The sequence below is a fragment of the Nesoenas mayeri genome (genome assembly GCF_963082525.1).
Source record: "Nesoenas mayeri genome assembly, chromosome: 7".
NCBI classification, from domain to species: Eukaryota; Metazoa; Chordata; class Aves; order Columbiformes; family Columbidae; genus Nesoenas; species Nesoenas mayeri.
The window spans coordinates 10,129,383-10,144,373 of record NC_137551.1 but is presented as its reverse complement, the minus strand read 5'-3'; the positions used below and the strand labels follow the sequence as shown (position 1 = coordinate 10,144,373).

The window sequence follows — 14,991 nt, the reverse complement described above, 5'->3', positions numbered from 1 at the left end:
CAGGACTCAGATGCTGAAGCACTGGTGTCTCGTTGGGATCCCTCATAGTATCCCACCTGGCCTACAGTTTTTGCCTCTGAAATTTATGCATATCTCAAAATGTGTGCCAAATTCTTGAGAATTAACTCAGGAAAAATCCTTTTGTCAAGAGAAGCAAATAAAAAAGTTTGTTTCAAGTATCAGTTAAGATATTTCTTTGTTCTCAGGAAGAACCTTTTGTGATGGTGGCAGAGAACATACTTGGGCAACCAAAACGATATAAAGGGTTTTCCATTGATGTCCTGGATGCACTTGCCAAGAATCTGGGCTTCAAGTATGAGATATATCAAGCTCCTGATGGCAAATATGGACAGCAGCTTCAAAACAGCTCCTGGAATGGCATGATTGGAGAACTCATTAACAAGGTACACAGAGAAGAAGCTACATTTAAAAAATAGAAAAAAAAGTCCTCTTCAGAATAAGGTGTCAAAGCTTTATAAATGGATTGTTTATATTCTCACCTTCCTCCATGCCAGATTACAAGGGAATAAATTAGGATGAAAGCACTAGTGCAGAACACTTCAGAGCTATGGGTGGTTTGAGTGTGATGTAAACTGTGCATTTTAAGACCATGTACACAGGATAGGAACTAGAGAGTCTGCTGTGCTATTTACTCCCAACTGTTCTCAGCATAAATTGTATCAGAGTAAATCAGTGTGTTTACATGGTTGTAAGAATAAGAAGAGAGGATATGTACATATGTGTGCATGAATGACTATAGAAAATAGATTTAAAAGGCATTCTTAAAATTTTAATTACTTTTTTTTTTCATTATATCTTTGCTACTTGTTTGTATGTGTGACTTTATTTGGGTCACTGTGGCAATGTGTTTGATAATGATCAAGCGTTTGACTTCAAAACAGGAAAAATGTCCCCAGTAATATGCCATAAAGAAGTATTTTAAAGGACCAGGTTTTAAAGTGAACTCAAGATTATTCATTCATTAAAACTTCTTTTCTTAATTACAGTCTTGCAAATGAGGACTAAGTTAATTGAACTCCATTGAAGTAAATGGAGGAAGTCCGTAGCTTAAAACCTCCCAGAGAATGAAATTAGAGTGTATGTTGTTCACAATCTCGCTATCTGACATGGGACAAATGTTAATCAAGAAGAAGAATCAAAGCAATTAATATTGCATGTTGCTGCCCTTTGTAGTAAAGGTTACTTTTCTACAGTGGAGTTATTACTGAAAGTGAAAGTTTTCTCATTATCTAGTAAGTAGGCAGCTCAGTATCTGGTAAGTAGATGTTTAGGAAGAAATAGAAGCAATTAAAGTAATAGCAAACGTGTGTATGATAATGGGATATTCTTGGCTGGTGCTAGGAAATATAAAGAAGTTTTTACTTATTTTGCATTGATAAAAGCTGTTTGAATTTCATTCTTTGAATATGTGGTAAAATTCATGTTAAATTTCTTTGGAAATAGCTTTATTTGAAGCAAAAAAATACCTATTATGGTATTTTTAATAGTATTTCTGCTACTAGCTTTTCCCCTGACTCCAAAGGATTTCAAAACAGACCTCCCTCACCTAGCATTTAGTTTACTTTCCCAACTAAACCTGGAGAAAAGAAAAAAAAGTACATTCTGTTTTTTGAAGACAACTGCTTTTCTTAAGGTGGAAAAATATGCAAATCTAATTGCAGCTCTTCAAAAGCTCTGGGAATCTTGTTAACTCCTGTTTCATCTTTCACTGTATTTGCATGCTCTTTAAGGACCCTCTATAAGTAATACCTACTCGCCTTAAATGTTGAGGTTAAGGCAATTTCAGAGGCTAAGTTGCCTCTGGTGCATTCTTCCAGCTACTAGTGTTTGCAGTTGCTTTATTCATCTTAAAAAAAAAAAAAAAAAAAAAAAATAATAATAATAATAATCTTCTCCCCGCCCCACCCCAGTTGCCATATGAAATCCCTTCATGAATATGGGAAGTTGGCAACTCTGCAGGGAGAAACAAACATTAGCTCTTTGTAAGTTGTTATCAAACACACAGGCTAAATAAATGGTGTTTCTTTCTTATTGTTTGCAATGCAACAGTTTAGTATGGTTTGGAGTTTTAGGTATCCTTTGGAAAACCAGTGAGGTTAAATAAATTGCACTCATTCCAGAGAGGAGTCAGATTGATGCTTTCTGTTCTAGAGTACTTTGACAGGTAATGTTTCACTATTCTGCTTTAGACCAGTAAAATTAATTAATGTTCAAGTCATGCAACTGATTCTGGTTTTATTTTTAGATAATTTATTTTAATTTGTCTAAAGGAATGGAAAGGAATTCATGGAGTCACTTGGTGCTTAAAAAGTTTCTCCTTAAGGCTCACGCTGGTAGAGTTCATGGTGCAAGGAAGGAATGTGATCTGTTCTGTTTGTCTCGCAGAGAGCAGACCTAGCCATCTCAGCCATCACAATAACACCCGAACGAGAGAGTGTTGTAGACTTCAGCAAGCGGTACATGGACTATTCCGTGGGCATCTTAATCAAAAAGCCTGAAGAGAAAATCAACATCTTCTCTCTCTTTGCTCCTTTCGACTTTGCGGTGTGGGCTTGCATCGCTGCAGCCATCCCTATTGTTGGTGTCTTGATATTTGTCTTGAACCGGATCCAGGCCATCAGGGCACAGAACGCCTCTCAGTCGAGCCCTTCTGCTTCCTCCACCCTCCATAGTGCCATCTGGGTCGTGTACGGCGCCTTTGTTCAGCAAGGTACTTACTCGCTTATTAACACCACTGACGGATGTTCAGAAATGTTCTGCCTTGGGTAAAGTCGGTCAGGAGATGTTAGTCCTGGCCAGAATGAGAAGGCTGGTACAGGGTGCAATAGGTTTTATTAGCAGAGCTGATGAAAAGTTGGAAGAGGTGGATAAGTTTTGGGGGTTATGATGTTCTGCTTTTTGGTTTCTCAGTAATCTAGAAAAAACATTCCATGCAGGCTTTTACATGATGGGAAAATAAGCTCTGAGTGTGAGAAATAAACTCTAAAGCTGCTTTGTGCAGAAGTACAATACTTCTCCAGCTCTGAAACCAGCAACTTCTTTAATTGTTTAAATCTAATTTTAGAAATTGATATGTGTTTGAACTAATGTGAGACAGTTTATCTTTTGATTCTTTGAACTGAATAAGAAATTTATAGTAATGTAAATAACTTTAAAGACAGGAATCTCTAGACATAGGACCAATCCTATTGAATTCAGTAGGATTGCTACCATTGTTACTTTTGTAGATAATTGTTTAAAAAATCTGCCCACACAGTTTTTGTCAGAAATCTGTACTGTTAGTACTATTCTTAGAAGGCAGATTTTCTTGAATGTTAACATATTAGCATGTTTTTAACATTTTTCTAAATTTTTTTCATTGTGATTGCAAACTTTTAAAGCTTCAGCTGGAAAATCATTACTATTGCTATGGAACTTGGTCCTTTATCTCATTAAGGTGGCATCCTTGATGGGTTTAAGTACAGTAAGATACAATCAACACAAAATACTCTGATGTGACTAGCACCAGCTGTATGGTAAGGCTTGGTGTCCAACAATATTTGAGCATAACTGTGCTTGAAGCCTGCTAGAAAGAAATCTTCACATTGTTTGAAATGTTGTAAAGAGTAACAAGTAATGACACTAATGCATCAGTGTTTGCAGATTTAAATAGAGCACAGACAGCACACAAACCAGTGGACAGTTTCGTGAGTTTTTCCCAAATCTAAAATGGTTATTGAAAACAGAATATTACTATATTCTGAACACTGTAATGATTTAATTCCTGCAGATTAGTTGCGCTTCATCATTGAACTTCCTTTATTTAGAATATTTTTCATGTTCTGTAGATTTGATCCTCAATAATTGCCAAGGGTAATATTTTGAAAGGTGTTTTTCCAGAAGGGTATCCAGGGCAAGAGGTTGACTGGAGAAAATGTTTGTACGTTATCAGTCTTAACTCTCACAGTGAAAGGGCATTCTGGAGAAGAAGCAGAAATGCAGAGGGGTAGCTCCAGCAAAAGTTAACATAACAGAGCAGACAGGAGGTGATTGTAAATGGAAGCTGCTGAGAAACCCTCATTTTCTCTGTTTATTTGTAGGAGGCGAATCCACTGTCAATTCTGTGGCTATGCGCATTGTAATGGGAAGCTGGTGGCTCTTCACCCTTATCGTATGTTCTTCCTACACAGCAAACTTAGCAGCATTTCTCACAGTATCAAGGATGGATAATCCTATAAGGTAAGAGCCTCTTCTTAACATGAAGCCAGAAACCTGGATTTCACAGAAAGGTATTATCCATTTGAGCACTCATTCTTGCAAGAAGGAGATAACTTTTTAATAAAATACCCTGCTTATTTGCAGTGGTTGCCTTTCTCTTCTCAACCCCCCTTCTCCTTCACTCTTACAACTCCCAAGCAGCTTCGACAGGTGCATCAGGGGGACAATGGCACTTTAATTGTGTATCTTTCCAGGAGATATGTTTTTCATTTTTATATGTATTTTGATTAACTGGAGCTCTCACTGCTTCAACTGTCTTCATTTCTTTGTTGAACATCAGAGGGAACTGTCACCTCTAGGGAATTATATAACATTTCACTTCTCACCTTTAATGTATAATTTTATGTTCTCAATATTTTGATATACACTGTTGTGTTTACGCTATTATTTGCATGTAGGGTAATATAGAGGATCTTTTAAAATATAAATGGCAAGATTCAGTGGCATTATTTGCAGAAAAAGCTTCTTCTCAAGGAGGAATATATAACTGAATCTGACTCCAGGATAATAGATGTAATATAGCAGTTGTTTTATTGAATTTGTATATAATTCTCTATAGTTGTGTTGGCAATATTGTGGTGATAAATTACAGCTTCTATAACAAACCCAATTTATCTTGCACCTTTGACTTCTTTCCCTTGTTTTTTGTCTACTAATCTATACCCAATGAGAATATTTTCAACACACCGGACCTCTGAGCAGCTCCAGAGAGCCTACTGGTTGTTTGGTGGCAATTTGTGTATATATGCATGTGTAATTTGTATTTCTTCAGAAAATTTAAAGGCTAAAGAATGTTTTGATTTTTTTCTCTCAAAACACAGATACAATTTACAACTTCACACTCTCATGGACTACTGGGAAGGTTGTTGATTGTCTGCGGTCAGTGTTGACAGGTGATGGAGTGGAGAGGTGGCCAGAGGACAGGCAGTGTGACACAGGCTCTCATTCCAGAGAATGGTGAGCCAAGGGTTTTAGGTGCTTGACTGAGATACAGTTATTGTCTTGGTCTCACTTGGGGCTGCACTGGAAAAACTGGGGCTGTAATCTTTGTGCTCTACTCCTGAAACACAGCCATTGGCAATTAGGTGAGGCTGACACTTAAAAAGCTGCTCTTACCTTTTCTGTGGTATCTGCACAGAAGGTCATAAATAATTACATTTCTGATAAACACGAGTGTAATAGTATTTCTAGTTTTTAGCTTGCCATTGGGTATTTGCAGGTAATGTAACGCTTTGTATCGATATAGTGTAATAATAACAATAATAACGCGTTTTGTTTTTCAATTAGTTTTCTGTTAGCTTGGCCAAAATAAGTGGGTCTAAAGAGTAATAGAAATAATTACTGCAAGTAATTTCTGGAAATAACATGAGAAACTGACAGAATAAAACTACCACAGAGTATCTGTGAGGCCTGGCTGTAATGGGATTTGGGTTAAGCTCAATGAAAAAATTGCTTTTGAAACCCGAGACAGAAATAGTTATCCAGAAAGCTTGGATAATGACCTTCTAAAAAAAATTCTGAAAGTTCTAGTTCTTCCATGGCAAAAGAAGTTGTTTGGTCTACTGAGCAACTCCCAAAGCTCAGCAAATTTCAGAGGAGGACAAAAGCTGGGATGAAATGAAGTGAGGAATCTTCGAAAAAGAGACACAGGTTAAGAGCAGAACCCGTGGAGGAAAGAGGAGGCCTTTGAGGCTGAGCTATTGCAACATTTACAAGGGGTTTTGGATTCCTCCTCTTATTAAAATGAAAGGACATTACTGAAAATCTTGAGGGAGAGGGAGAGGATTTTTGGCTAAAGGAGCTGCTTGACATGCTTTTGGGACTTCAAAGCCCTGACACCCTTCCACTGTTAGAGCTGGCAACTGAAAAATTATAATTACATGCCTTTCTACACCTAATGGTAGCTGCCACTTTCCGGGTTCCCAATATCATATTGCCTTGTACAAGATCAGGATACAGAAGGAAGAAAGCATTGGCATAACTGAGCCAGTTAAGAGACTTGCTTGTCTTGGCTTGCCTGTGGCTTCAGTACAAAGTTTACAGAATTTCCCTAAGATCTTGCTACTCTGAGAGACAGATTGAAAACTTAGTGCCTTAGGTAAAGGAATAGGCTCTCTGGAAACTCTTGAGCCTTTATCCATTTCTAAGCTATGATGAAGTAAGATATTTTCATGTCTCCTTTATTTAGAAGAAACATAAAATGTTGTGTCAGATTTAGAACAAATATTTTTCCTGAGAAAGTAAATTACTACCTTACATGAATGTGTCGCGGCCTAGTGTCTCAGCTCCCAGTACTACTTAGCTTCAGCATCTTGTGATGTAGGATGACTATTTTTGACTTTCTAAATGTGCCATTCAGCTTGCCCACATCATGTCTTTAATGGTCCCAGAAAGGAATACTTACTTGAAATCCATTTTTCTTACCCTAAGAGGCACAAGGAATTATAGCTGCAAATTTGCTCTCCAGCTGAGAACTACCAATCCACCTGTGTATACTTCCATTGTTAAGAAACTAAACCCCCATCCTCTCGGTCAATCTGTGCTGTTATATCTCCCTCATAGAAAAGTCCTCTGATGTTCTGTACTGCTGCTGCTAAATTGCCAGCAGGAGATAAAATCATATAATGGTGCTGCAGTAGCTGCAACATAGTTAAGATTTTCATTACAAGATTGATTTTCTTTCCAAGCCCCCTCCAAAATGCCTAATAAAAGTTGTTTCAGCATCAAATTTTCATAAAGTGATCTGTGGCTACTGGAATAGGAATATGTTTGATTAAATAAGTAGGTGCAAATCAATCCAGTGATGCTTACATCCACAATTTCACTGCAAAACAAGTGTGTCATAGAAATCATAAAAGATATCTAGTAGAAGGGGCTTGGTAAGACATCCACTGAAGCAAAGTTGAACTGCTGGAAGGCAGATAAAAGCCTGTAGATGAGGGGGAAAAAAATAAATAAATCTGGCATTGGCAAATCTCACAAGGCTTTTCCAACCTGCCACCAGTTTCAGGGACTGCCTGTGACTCACTGAAAGGTGAAAATACCCACAGCAGAAAGCAGCTTTGATATGCTGCTTGTATTTCTATATTTCCCAACAGAGACTTCTTAAATCACAAATGGGTTGCCAAGTGCTGTGCTGTCCAGGTGCCCAGATCCCACATAAGAAATGTGGCCATCTTGGAAAGAACAAAATTCTTCTCCTCGGATTTTGCCAAACCTTCAAGGTCTTAATCATAAACATGATAATGGGGAGAGGCACTGGCTTTTTGGACTGGCACGGCTGGAGGTGCTGCCTTGATCCTCATTTCTCTCATGGGCCCATCATCTGTTCAGCTGTGACAGGGTGGTGTGAAGGCTCAGAACGTGGAGTTTGAGACCCACATCAAAACCCTTTGGGAGATCAAGGATAGCAGAAAATAACATAAAACTTCCCCAGCTGCCATTCATTCTCCAGTTGCTAACAGTTGGTACTTCTGCACTCCTTTGTTCTTTTAATATGGTTTCTGCAAGCCCTCTGTCCAAATTACCTCTGGTGCTCTTCTTATCTTTTCTCTTCCCCAAACTCACCTCAGAATTTCTGCATTTGTTGAGATTCACGGGCAGAGGAGGAAACCACCAAGCAGTTTTCTCTACCGCATGTGGGCAGAGGAGGGAGAGGTTCTGAAAAAGAAGGCATTTTTTATGAATGTGCTGGTGGTAACCACTTTGACGCTCAGGATACGAGGCCATGATCCATGTTCGAACTTTGCAAATGAGCAGATCTTGATTTTCATTTTTAAATAGATATCTAAGTAATGTTTAAAGCCTGTGCTAATCCTTGGCAACCTTGTTTAAACCCAGATGATTTGCATTTATTATTCTAATATTTGCCTTCTGTACTGCATGCAGCTGAAAAGCCTTCTAATAGGCCAGTCTGCCAAGTAAGGGTTGAATTACTACACGAGAGTTTGTTCTTTCTTTTGTCTTACTACATTTTCAAACAGCCCTCGGATCTCCTGTCTGACCTTCCGTTTGTAATTATGAGTTTAATTAGCAGTGACTTAACTTCCAGCTTCATTTCTTGTTAACAAGCAGACTACACGCACTTCAGTAACTGCACAGATTTCTGAAGCTCAGGTTTAGGGTAGCTTATCTGACAAGAGGTAAAGAATCATGCAGGAAAAAATAGGACATAAAATATAGGCTATTCACAAATTCAAAAGAGTTGAAATTTAATATTTTTTTATCAAATTGATCCTTAACAATTTCATATGCTATGGATGTTTTGAATGGCATCTGTATATATGCATTCCTGGACTGCATACAAATGTATGTTATATCTGCTTTTAAGTTCACAGCTGTTGTTTCATGATTTGGGATTTTGTTATTTGCATCTTAATCCCCAAATTTCATGTGTTTTGGTGACAGCTGAATATTTACTTCAGCTTAGTTGGGGTGATAGTCTGGCACTTGGAAGACTTGGGCACAAACTCTTTTTCTACCGTAAGTTTTGTTTGATCTTGGCAAGCTTAGCCTTCTCTCTGTCTCAGTTCCCTTTCTGTATAACACAGCAACAATATTTTCATATCTTATGTGGTGCATTGTCAGTTTAGCTGCTTTAAAGATGATGGCCAGAAATGACTGTATTATAATAGCTCTGCAGGTATGAAAAAAGATAGATTTTCTGGGTTGCATACAAACCAGAAACAATCTCAAGATATTTTAAAAGAAAATGAGAAAAGTATTTTGAAGATGCCAGCTAGAGGGAAATGAACAAAGGTTTCACCTGCTGTAGTTTAACAGATTTGATAGGGTTGGCAGCGAGAACCTCACAGGAATCCCTCTGTATTTGCAGTGATTTTGCCTTGAAATTCCTTGTGTTAGAAAACAGCCTTTCTGTTGTTAATATCATATGTGGCTTTCTAAATATTTCATTGGAATTTATTTGGTTATGTTTAATTTTGTTATGTTCAATTTGTACTACGTTTTGCAGTGTCTGTGCAGCACCTCAGGCACATTGGCAGGAGGCATGTATGAATGAGCATGATAAAAAATAATTATAGTGATTATTATTTAAGGCCTGTGAGCAAAAGCTTCAATCATTAAATAACTAGATTAAGTTCATCCATAAAAACAAGGGCTAAAAAAGAGTGTAAGAAAGTCACAAGGGAATGAGCAGGGACAAAAACTCAAAACTTTTTTTCTTTCCAGAACGTTCTCTGTTTAGGCCTCATGGAAGCAGTGTCATGGGAGCAGTTTGTGGAGCGGGGCAGCAGTGCTCCCGGACAGAGCTTGCCAACCATTTGCTCTCAGACACTGCTCAGGACACGACACTGTGGTGTTGCCAGTACCAGATCCCACCTCGTCTCTTTTTTTCATTTCACTTTCATTGATGGTGTTGTTAGTGGGTGCTTCTGGGAAACCGAGGGCTTGACAGAGTCCGAGGCCTTTTAAAAAGCTCTCTGAATGTTGGCATATGCTATTCAACCATGGTTTAAAATGGATCCTAATTACTCCTGTAATTGAGCAAGCAGGCAAGCATAGAAGTGTAAATCTTTCCCGAGAATGTTTTTCTGGGAAAAATGAGAATGCACAGCTGAAAATCAAGCTTGTATTCCATCCCTCCAGTTGCCATTATAAAAATGTAGCATATATTGTAGACCAATGGCAAACCAATAGATTTGTGATTCCAGACCCCCTTCAACTCTGCTTCTACATCACCCATATTACAGCATCCCTTCATTTGTTCTTGTTGCTGGGAAGTTCTATGACTTCAGTGGCTTGAAGCATTAACATTCAGATGCACACACAGTTCAGAGAAGAAAATGATTTGGATATGACATTAGCAAAATCTACCATCTGTGCAGGTAATAAAATGATTTTTTATTATTTTTTTATTTTGCTTTGGAAGCGTGAAAATCTAGCAAGAGCAGTACTCTCATGACAGCCAATCAAAATGTACAAGGATTGGTTCAAATCTGATATTTAATATGCAGTCTCCTCTCAGTTCAGATTGAGTTGCCTTTTAAGTCAGATTTTCTCATATTAATATAGGTTATTTACTGGCTGTCCATAGAGTAGAATAACTGTATGCTTTTTGCATACATTAAATCTCACTGGCCCCTGACTTCAGTCTTCTTTGTAGTAGTTTGTGGTTTCTTTTCATTACAAGGGCAGTACCTATTGCTTATTTTGTTGAGTTTTATTTTCTGTTTGACTCCTAAGGGATAAACAATACAAAATGCAGTAATAGAACATTTTTGCCCAATAGGATATTTCTATTTCTATTGTTTTTCCTCTAAAGAAGCTGATTTAATGTCTTATATGAACTGATAATAAAATCTAATATAACAGATATTAAAAAGGCAAAATAATGATCACTATAGCAATTCAAACAAAGATGGCCTTAAAACTTCAGACTTCTCCTAACTGTAAAGACTACCTCAACCTCTCATTTTTTAAGCACAAAAACAGGAGTTAGAAGAAAATGTTCATTCTTAATTCTGTTTTGGAAATGGATTCTACGTGAGGAACAACCATTAAAGCAGGCTGGCCAGTGTGCTTGAGTATTTGAGGTCTGCTCCTGCAAAAGCATTAACAGTTTTTTCCACTGTATGAGGTGGATATTTATTTGACCTACAATGCAAAATTACCTAACTGCTTTTTGCATGTTAATATGCTGTTCCCTATGTTTGCCTGCTGGTTATATTTGCTATTCTTTTGGACAGACAGATGTTGTTACATGCACTTAATGCATGTATCTTTTTCAGAAGAGTTTTTCAACAAAGACATCCAAAGTGAGAAGACAGGCAGAACCTGTAAATACATAAATATCTGCATGACACTTGCTAGTGAAACAGCTGCCTGGAAAACAAAACAAACAAAGACCATAAAATTACTTGTATTTTATACCATTGGTCTGTGCTGGTCAGAATCATTAGGGTGGCACTGGGCCCTATTATAAGAATACATGCAGGTCGTTCTATCATGGGGTAATATACTGCATATTTCTGCATAGGTTTCCAAATCATCCATAGGCAGAAGGTCTCTCTGAAAGCATCCCTGCAGCCAGAACAAAAAAGTGCATTTCCAAAACTACCAGTAGTTAGTAAGCACTTCGTCACAGTCAGTTACTTCCTGCGAAACAATGAGACCAAGTTGAAAGTAGGTGAACTTGCTTGTAAGAGGGGAATGTTGTACCTGTTTTCTCACTTGCCATCAGCTCAGACAGGACATACATGAGCTTCCAACTCTGCTAATCGCTTGCATGTTTTGGAAAATGCTTCATTTGCTCAGGTAAAAAACACATCTTCTCATCTGCACCTTTTCTCACCAACATCTCCATGTGAGCAGCGGTTCTGTCCTTCTCATACCATGGTTGTTCAGCACCAGAATTTCTCACCCACCTGGCAGCAAAAGTGATTTTCCTCACCTCTGTTTTTTACCTTATGTTCAATGTCAGCAGGCTGACTGTGAGTATAAGGAACATGCACTGAATTGTTTATTTCTTTGCATTATTTTGGATGAAGGGAGGAGAGGGGAAAGAAGGAAAGTTTCCAGCAGGAGCAGAGGAGAATGCTTGCCCAACTGTCCTCTCAGAGTAGTGGTTGGTTGGTTAACACTGACCAGCGTCACTGTGCTATGGCCAGTCCTGTGCTCCGCTTAGATGATCTGCCTTTCACAATGCAAGGGTCGAATTAATAGCCTGCAATATAAGTTACCAAGGATTGTGCCTCCTATAGCCTAAAAGCTCAGTTCATACAATCATTTCAGAAGACAATCTCTTGGAGCAAAGTTAATCAGGCGTTCTTTTGGAAACTAAAGGTTGAGCATATTACTAGGAACCTACTGAGAGCAAGGAAGCCTTTCAGAGAACCTCCACACTACAGGCAATCCATATAGCACTTTCATGATCCTGTCGTATCTCTTCTCTTACCTGTACCTCTCTCTAAGTGTCTTCCTGGCAGCTACCTTTCTGCACCAGGAATTGAGAGTTGCTGCTCACGCATCTCCCCATCCAGCATCTCGACTGTCTACGCTGTAGGTTGCACGTGAGCTCAGTGCCTTCTGTTTCATGTTGTGCTGATTATATCAACAAAAATTAAGAAATCAGACTTTGTATAGGTTGACTAAAGTACAGGCACATGTCTTTTTGCCATCTCTGCAGTGGACACAAGACCTTCAGTCAAGGGATGACACAAACAGCATTGTGCAGTAACATTTAAAATCATATAAGAAAGATACATTGGTGTTGTAAGAGGGATTTATTCTTGATTCTCTGGGTTTTTTTTTTTTTTTAATCTCATACATTTGTACAATTCTCATGCATTTGTAGTATGTATTTTTATTTAGTCAAAGGCTTGTGCTGTTCCCTTATAAGTTTACTTAGAAAAAATGATTGGTTGTTTTAGTTTTCTAGGTCCTGATTGAGGTCTTGCTGACATTGTATCAGCTTCTTCTTGTAGTTCCTCTCATTAAGATACTTTGCATCTATGTCTTTCAGGAATTGCCAGCTTTTCTTTAGTTCTTTATCCTTTATATCATCTTTAAATCACTTTCTCCCCCAGTTCCTGAATTCTGGTCTTTTGAAATCCATTATTTCTATGCTGTTACTCTTGTTTTTTCCTTTCCTCGGGATAGAGAGCTCCATTCTCTTGCAAACACTTTTAATCTGGCTACTTTTCTCTTTGACATTTTCATTCAAATCTAAAATAGCCATTCCTATAATAAATGTCTCTATGATAGAAGATAATTCTTTCTCACATTTTAAACTCTTAACACCTTAAATGATGTATAGGATGGCCTTTTTGTCTTCTGAAATAAAAGTTGTTCCAACACATTCGAAAATGTTTATAGACCATCTGGCCATGATGTGTGACACTCTAAACTTACCATTCAAAGAAAATACTTTAAAAATTGAATATACTCATAAGGAGATGTAAAAACTATTCCTGATGATATTAGGAAAAAAAAAAACAACCAACCAAACAAACAAAAAAAAACACCCAAAAAATCCCAAACAAAACAGAAAAATACATTTTCAATAGATGCAGGTTATGAATGTTTTTGGGGGTAAGAACTGTGAGTTCTTAGTTTCCCTGAAAAATTAAGATGTTACTGTTTATTACCATGAATGCTTTCCTATTAGTTCTTAGCTCCTGTTTCACAAAAGGATTCTAGAGGAAAGAAAACTTTTCAGGAAATTATACTCTGTTGGTAAGGGAAGGATTGCATATGTTCTTTCCACTTCCTGGGTTGATCTGCTTTACTGAGCAATACTCTCTTCTTCTGCACGTGTGCCCTCATATAATGTAATACAGGAGCATTTCCAGACTCATCTGGAGATGAGAGAGAGAATGATGTTGCCTTAGAAAAGCTATTTTGATACAGCTGCCAAAGTTGCATTAGAAGAAATGTAATCACATATACTAAAGTTGTTTGCTTCTAAATCATTAAAATCAGCCTAGAAGAATAAGCCACTGATTTGATTTAATTGATTTATGAATAGTCATATCTATCTAAAAAAGAATAGAAAACCATCAGTCAGAATGGGGTGGATGTTAACTGCTATATTTCTTTTAAATGGCAGTAATGCAATATTCAAACTCATATTTCAAGGTATGTAATTAGGCTACCAAATAAACTAATTAATCTCAACGTAAGGAACAGCTAGTTGGTTTTGATGCAGTGCTGTCAGTGTTTCTAGTATGAGGTTCAGTGTTCAGGTAAGACTCGTGTTCAGGATGAGGACAGAGAGGCAAAAGGGTAAGGTCTCTTTTTCTGTTTATTCTTTGTACATCAGGATGAGGTAGGAAGTACACCATACACCAAGTGCTTGCAGTTTGGGTCCTTGGAGAAACAGGCAAGTGGCCTTCAGACTTTAAAATATGCATATGTAATGCATGCACTTTAGACATCAATAATAAGTGATGATTGCTATATGTGCTTTCAGTATTAATAAAGAGTCTTGTATTTTGATTTCCCGGAAGTGCCAGCACACGTTCTAGCAATCAAGATGCCTCTTCAGAGCCCTTCTGTTTTCTTCTCTTCTTTCCGTCAATGTCAATAGCTTCTGCTTTACTCACAGTGGTAAAGCAAGGGTGTGAAGTTGTTTTTCAGCATCACTTTGTACCTCTGACAGATCTGAGCCATGTGAATTCATCCAGCCGCTCCACCCCAGCTATGACACTGCTGGCACTGGTGCAGGCAGCAGCCCAGAGCTTTCTGCACTGAGAACCTCGTTCTCACAACAGGTCTCTCCCACAGCATGAGACACCTCCTGATAAATCAAAAATTAATAAAGAGTTAAGTAGGACCTTATCCCACACTGGGATTTCATGGACTTTAACGGAACTATTCACAGTATAATGATATCCTAACAGTCATGGTATAAAGTACCGCTCACCCTGAGTAAGGATTTTATAAGCCAGCACCAAGATGCCAAGCCTTATCCATTCCCCACTCTATTTAATTAAAAAGCTACTCTTTGTCATCTGAGTGCAAAACAGAATGGCAGCGGTATCAGTACTTAAAACACCAGTTGAGAAGGAAGAAAGCAATTTCTTCCCTCTCGATCTTAATCATTAATCTTCATTAGGATTTTTAGCTTCCGAATGTAAGTGGTAGAAGACATCAACGTAGCAAACAATTTAAAGTGCATCTGCATAAATAATAAAGGTAGTTTGTTATTTTCATTGTAAGTGAAAGTGTGTGTCAGTCACCAGATGTGTTTGA

The 14,991-nt window shown here is 37.9% G+C and overlaps 1 protein-coding gene across 1 annotated transcript in view; it reads left to right on the top strand.

Moving 5' to 3' along the window:
- The window catches only part of GRID1 (glutamate ionotropic receptor delta type subunit 1), a 524,523-nt gene that overhangs the window by 469,991 nt on the left and 39,541 nt on the right, over positions 1-14,991 (top strand). Inside the window, exons 10-12 of the mRNA XM_080347389.1 lie at positions 207-404; positions 2,407-2,731; positions 4,101-4,239. Coding sequence (XP_080203515.1) covers positions 207-404; positions 2,407-2,731; positions 4,101-4,239 — 662 coding nt within the window. The remainder of the gene's footprint in view (positions 1-206; positions 405-2,406; positions 2,732-4,100; positions 4,240-14,991) is intronic.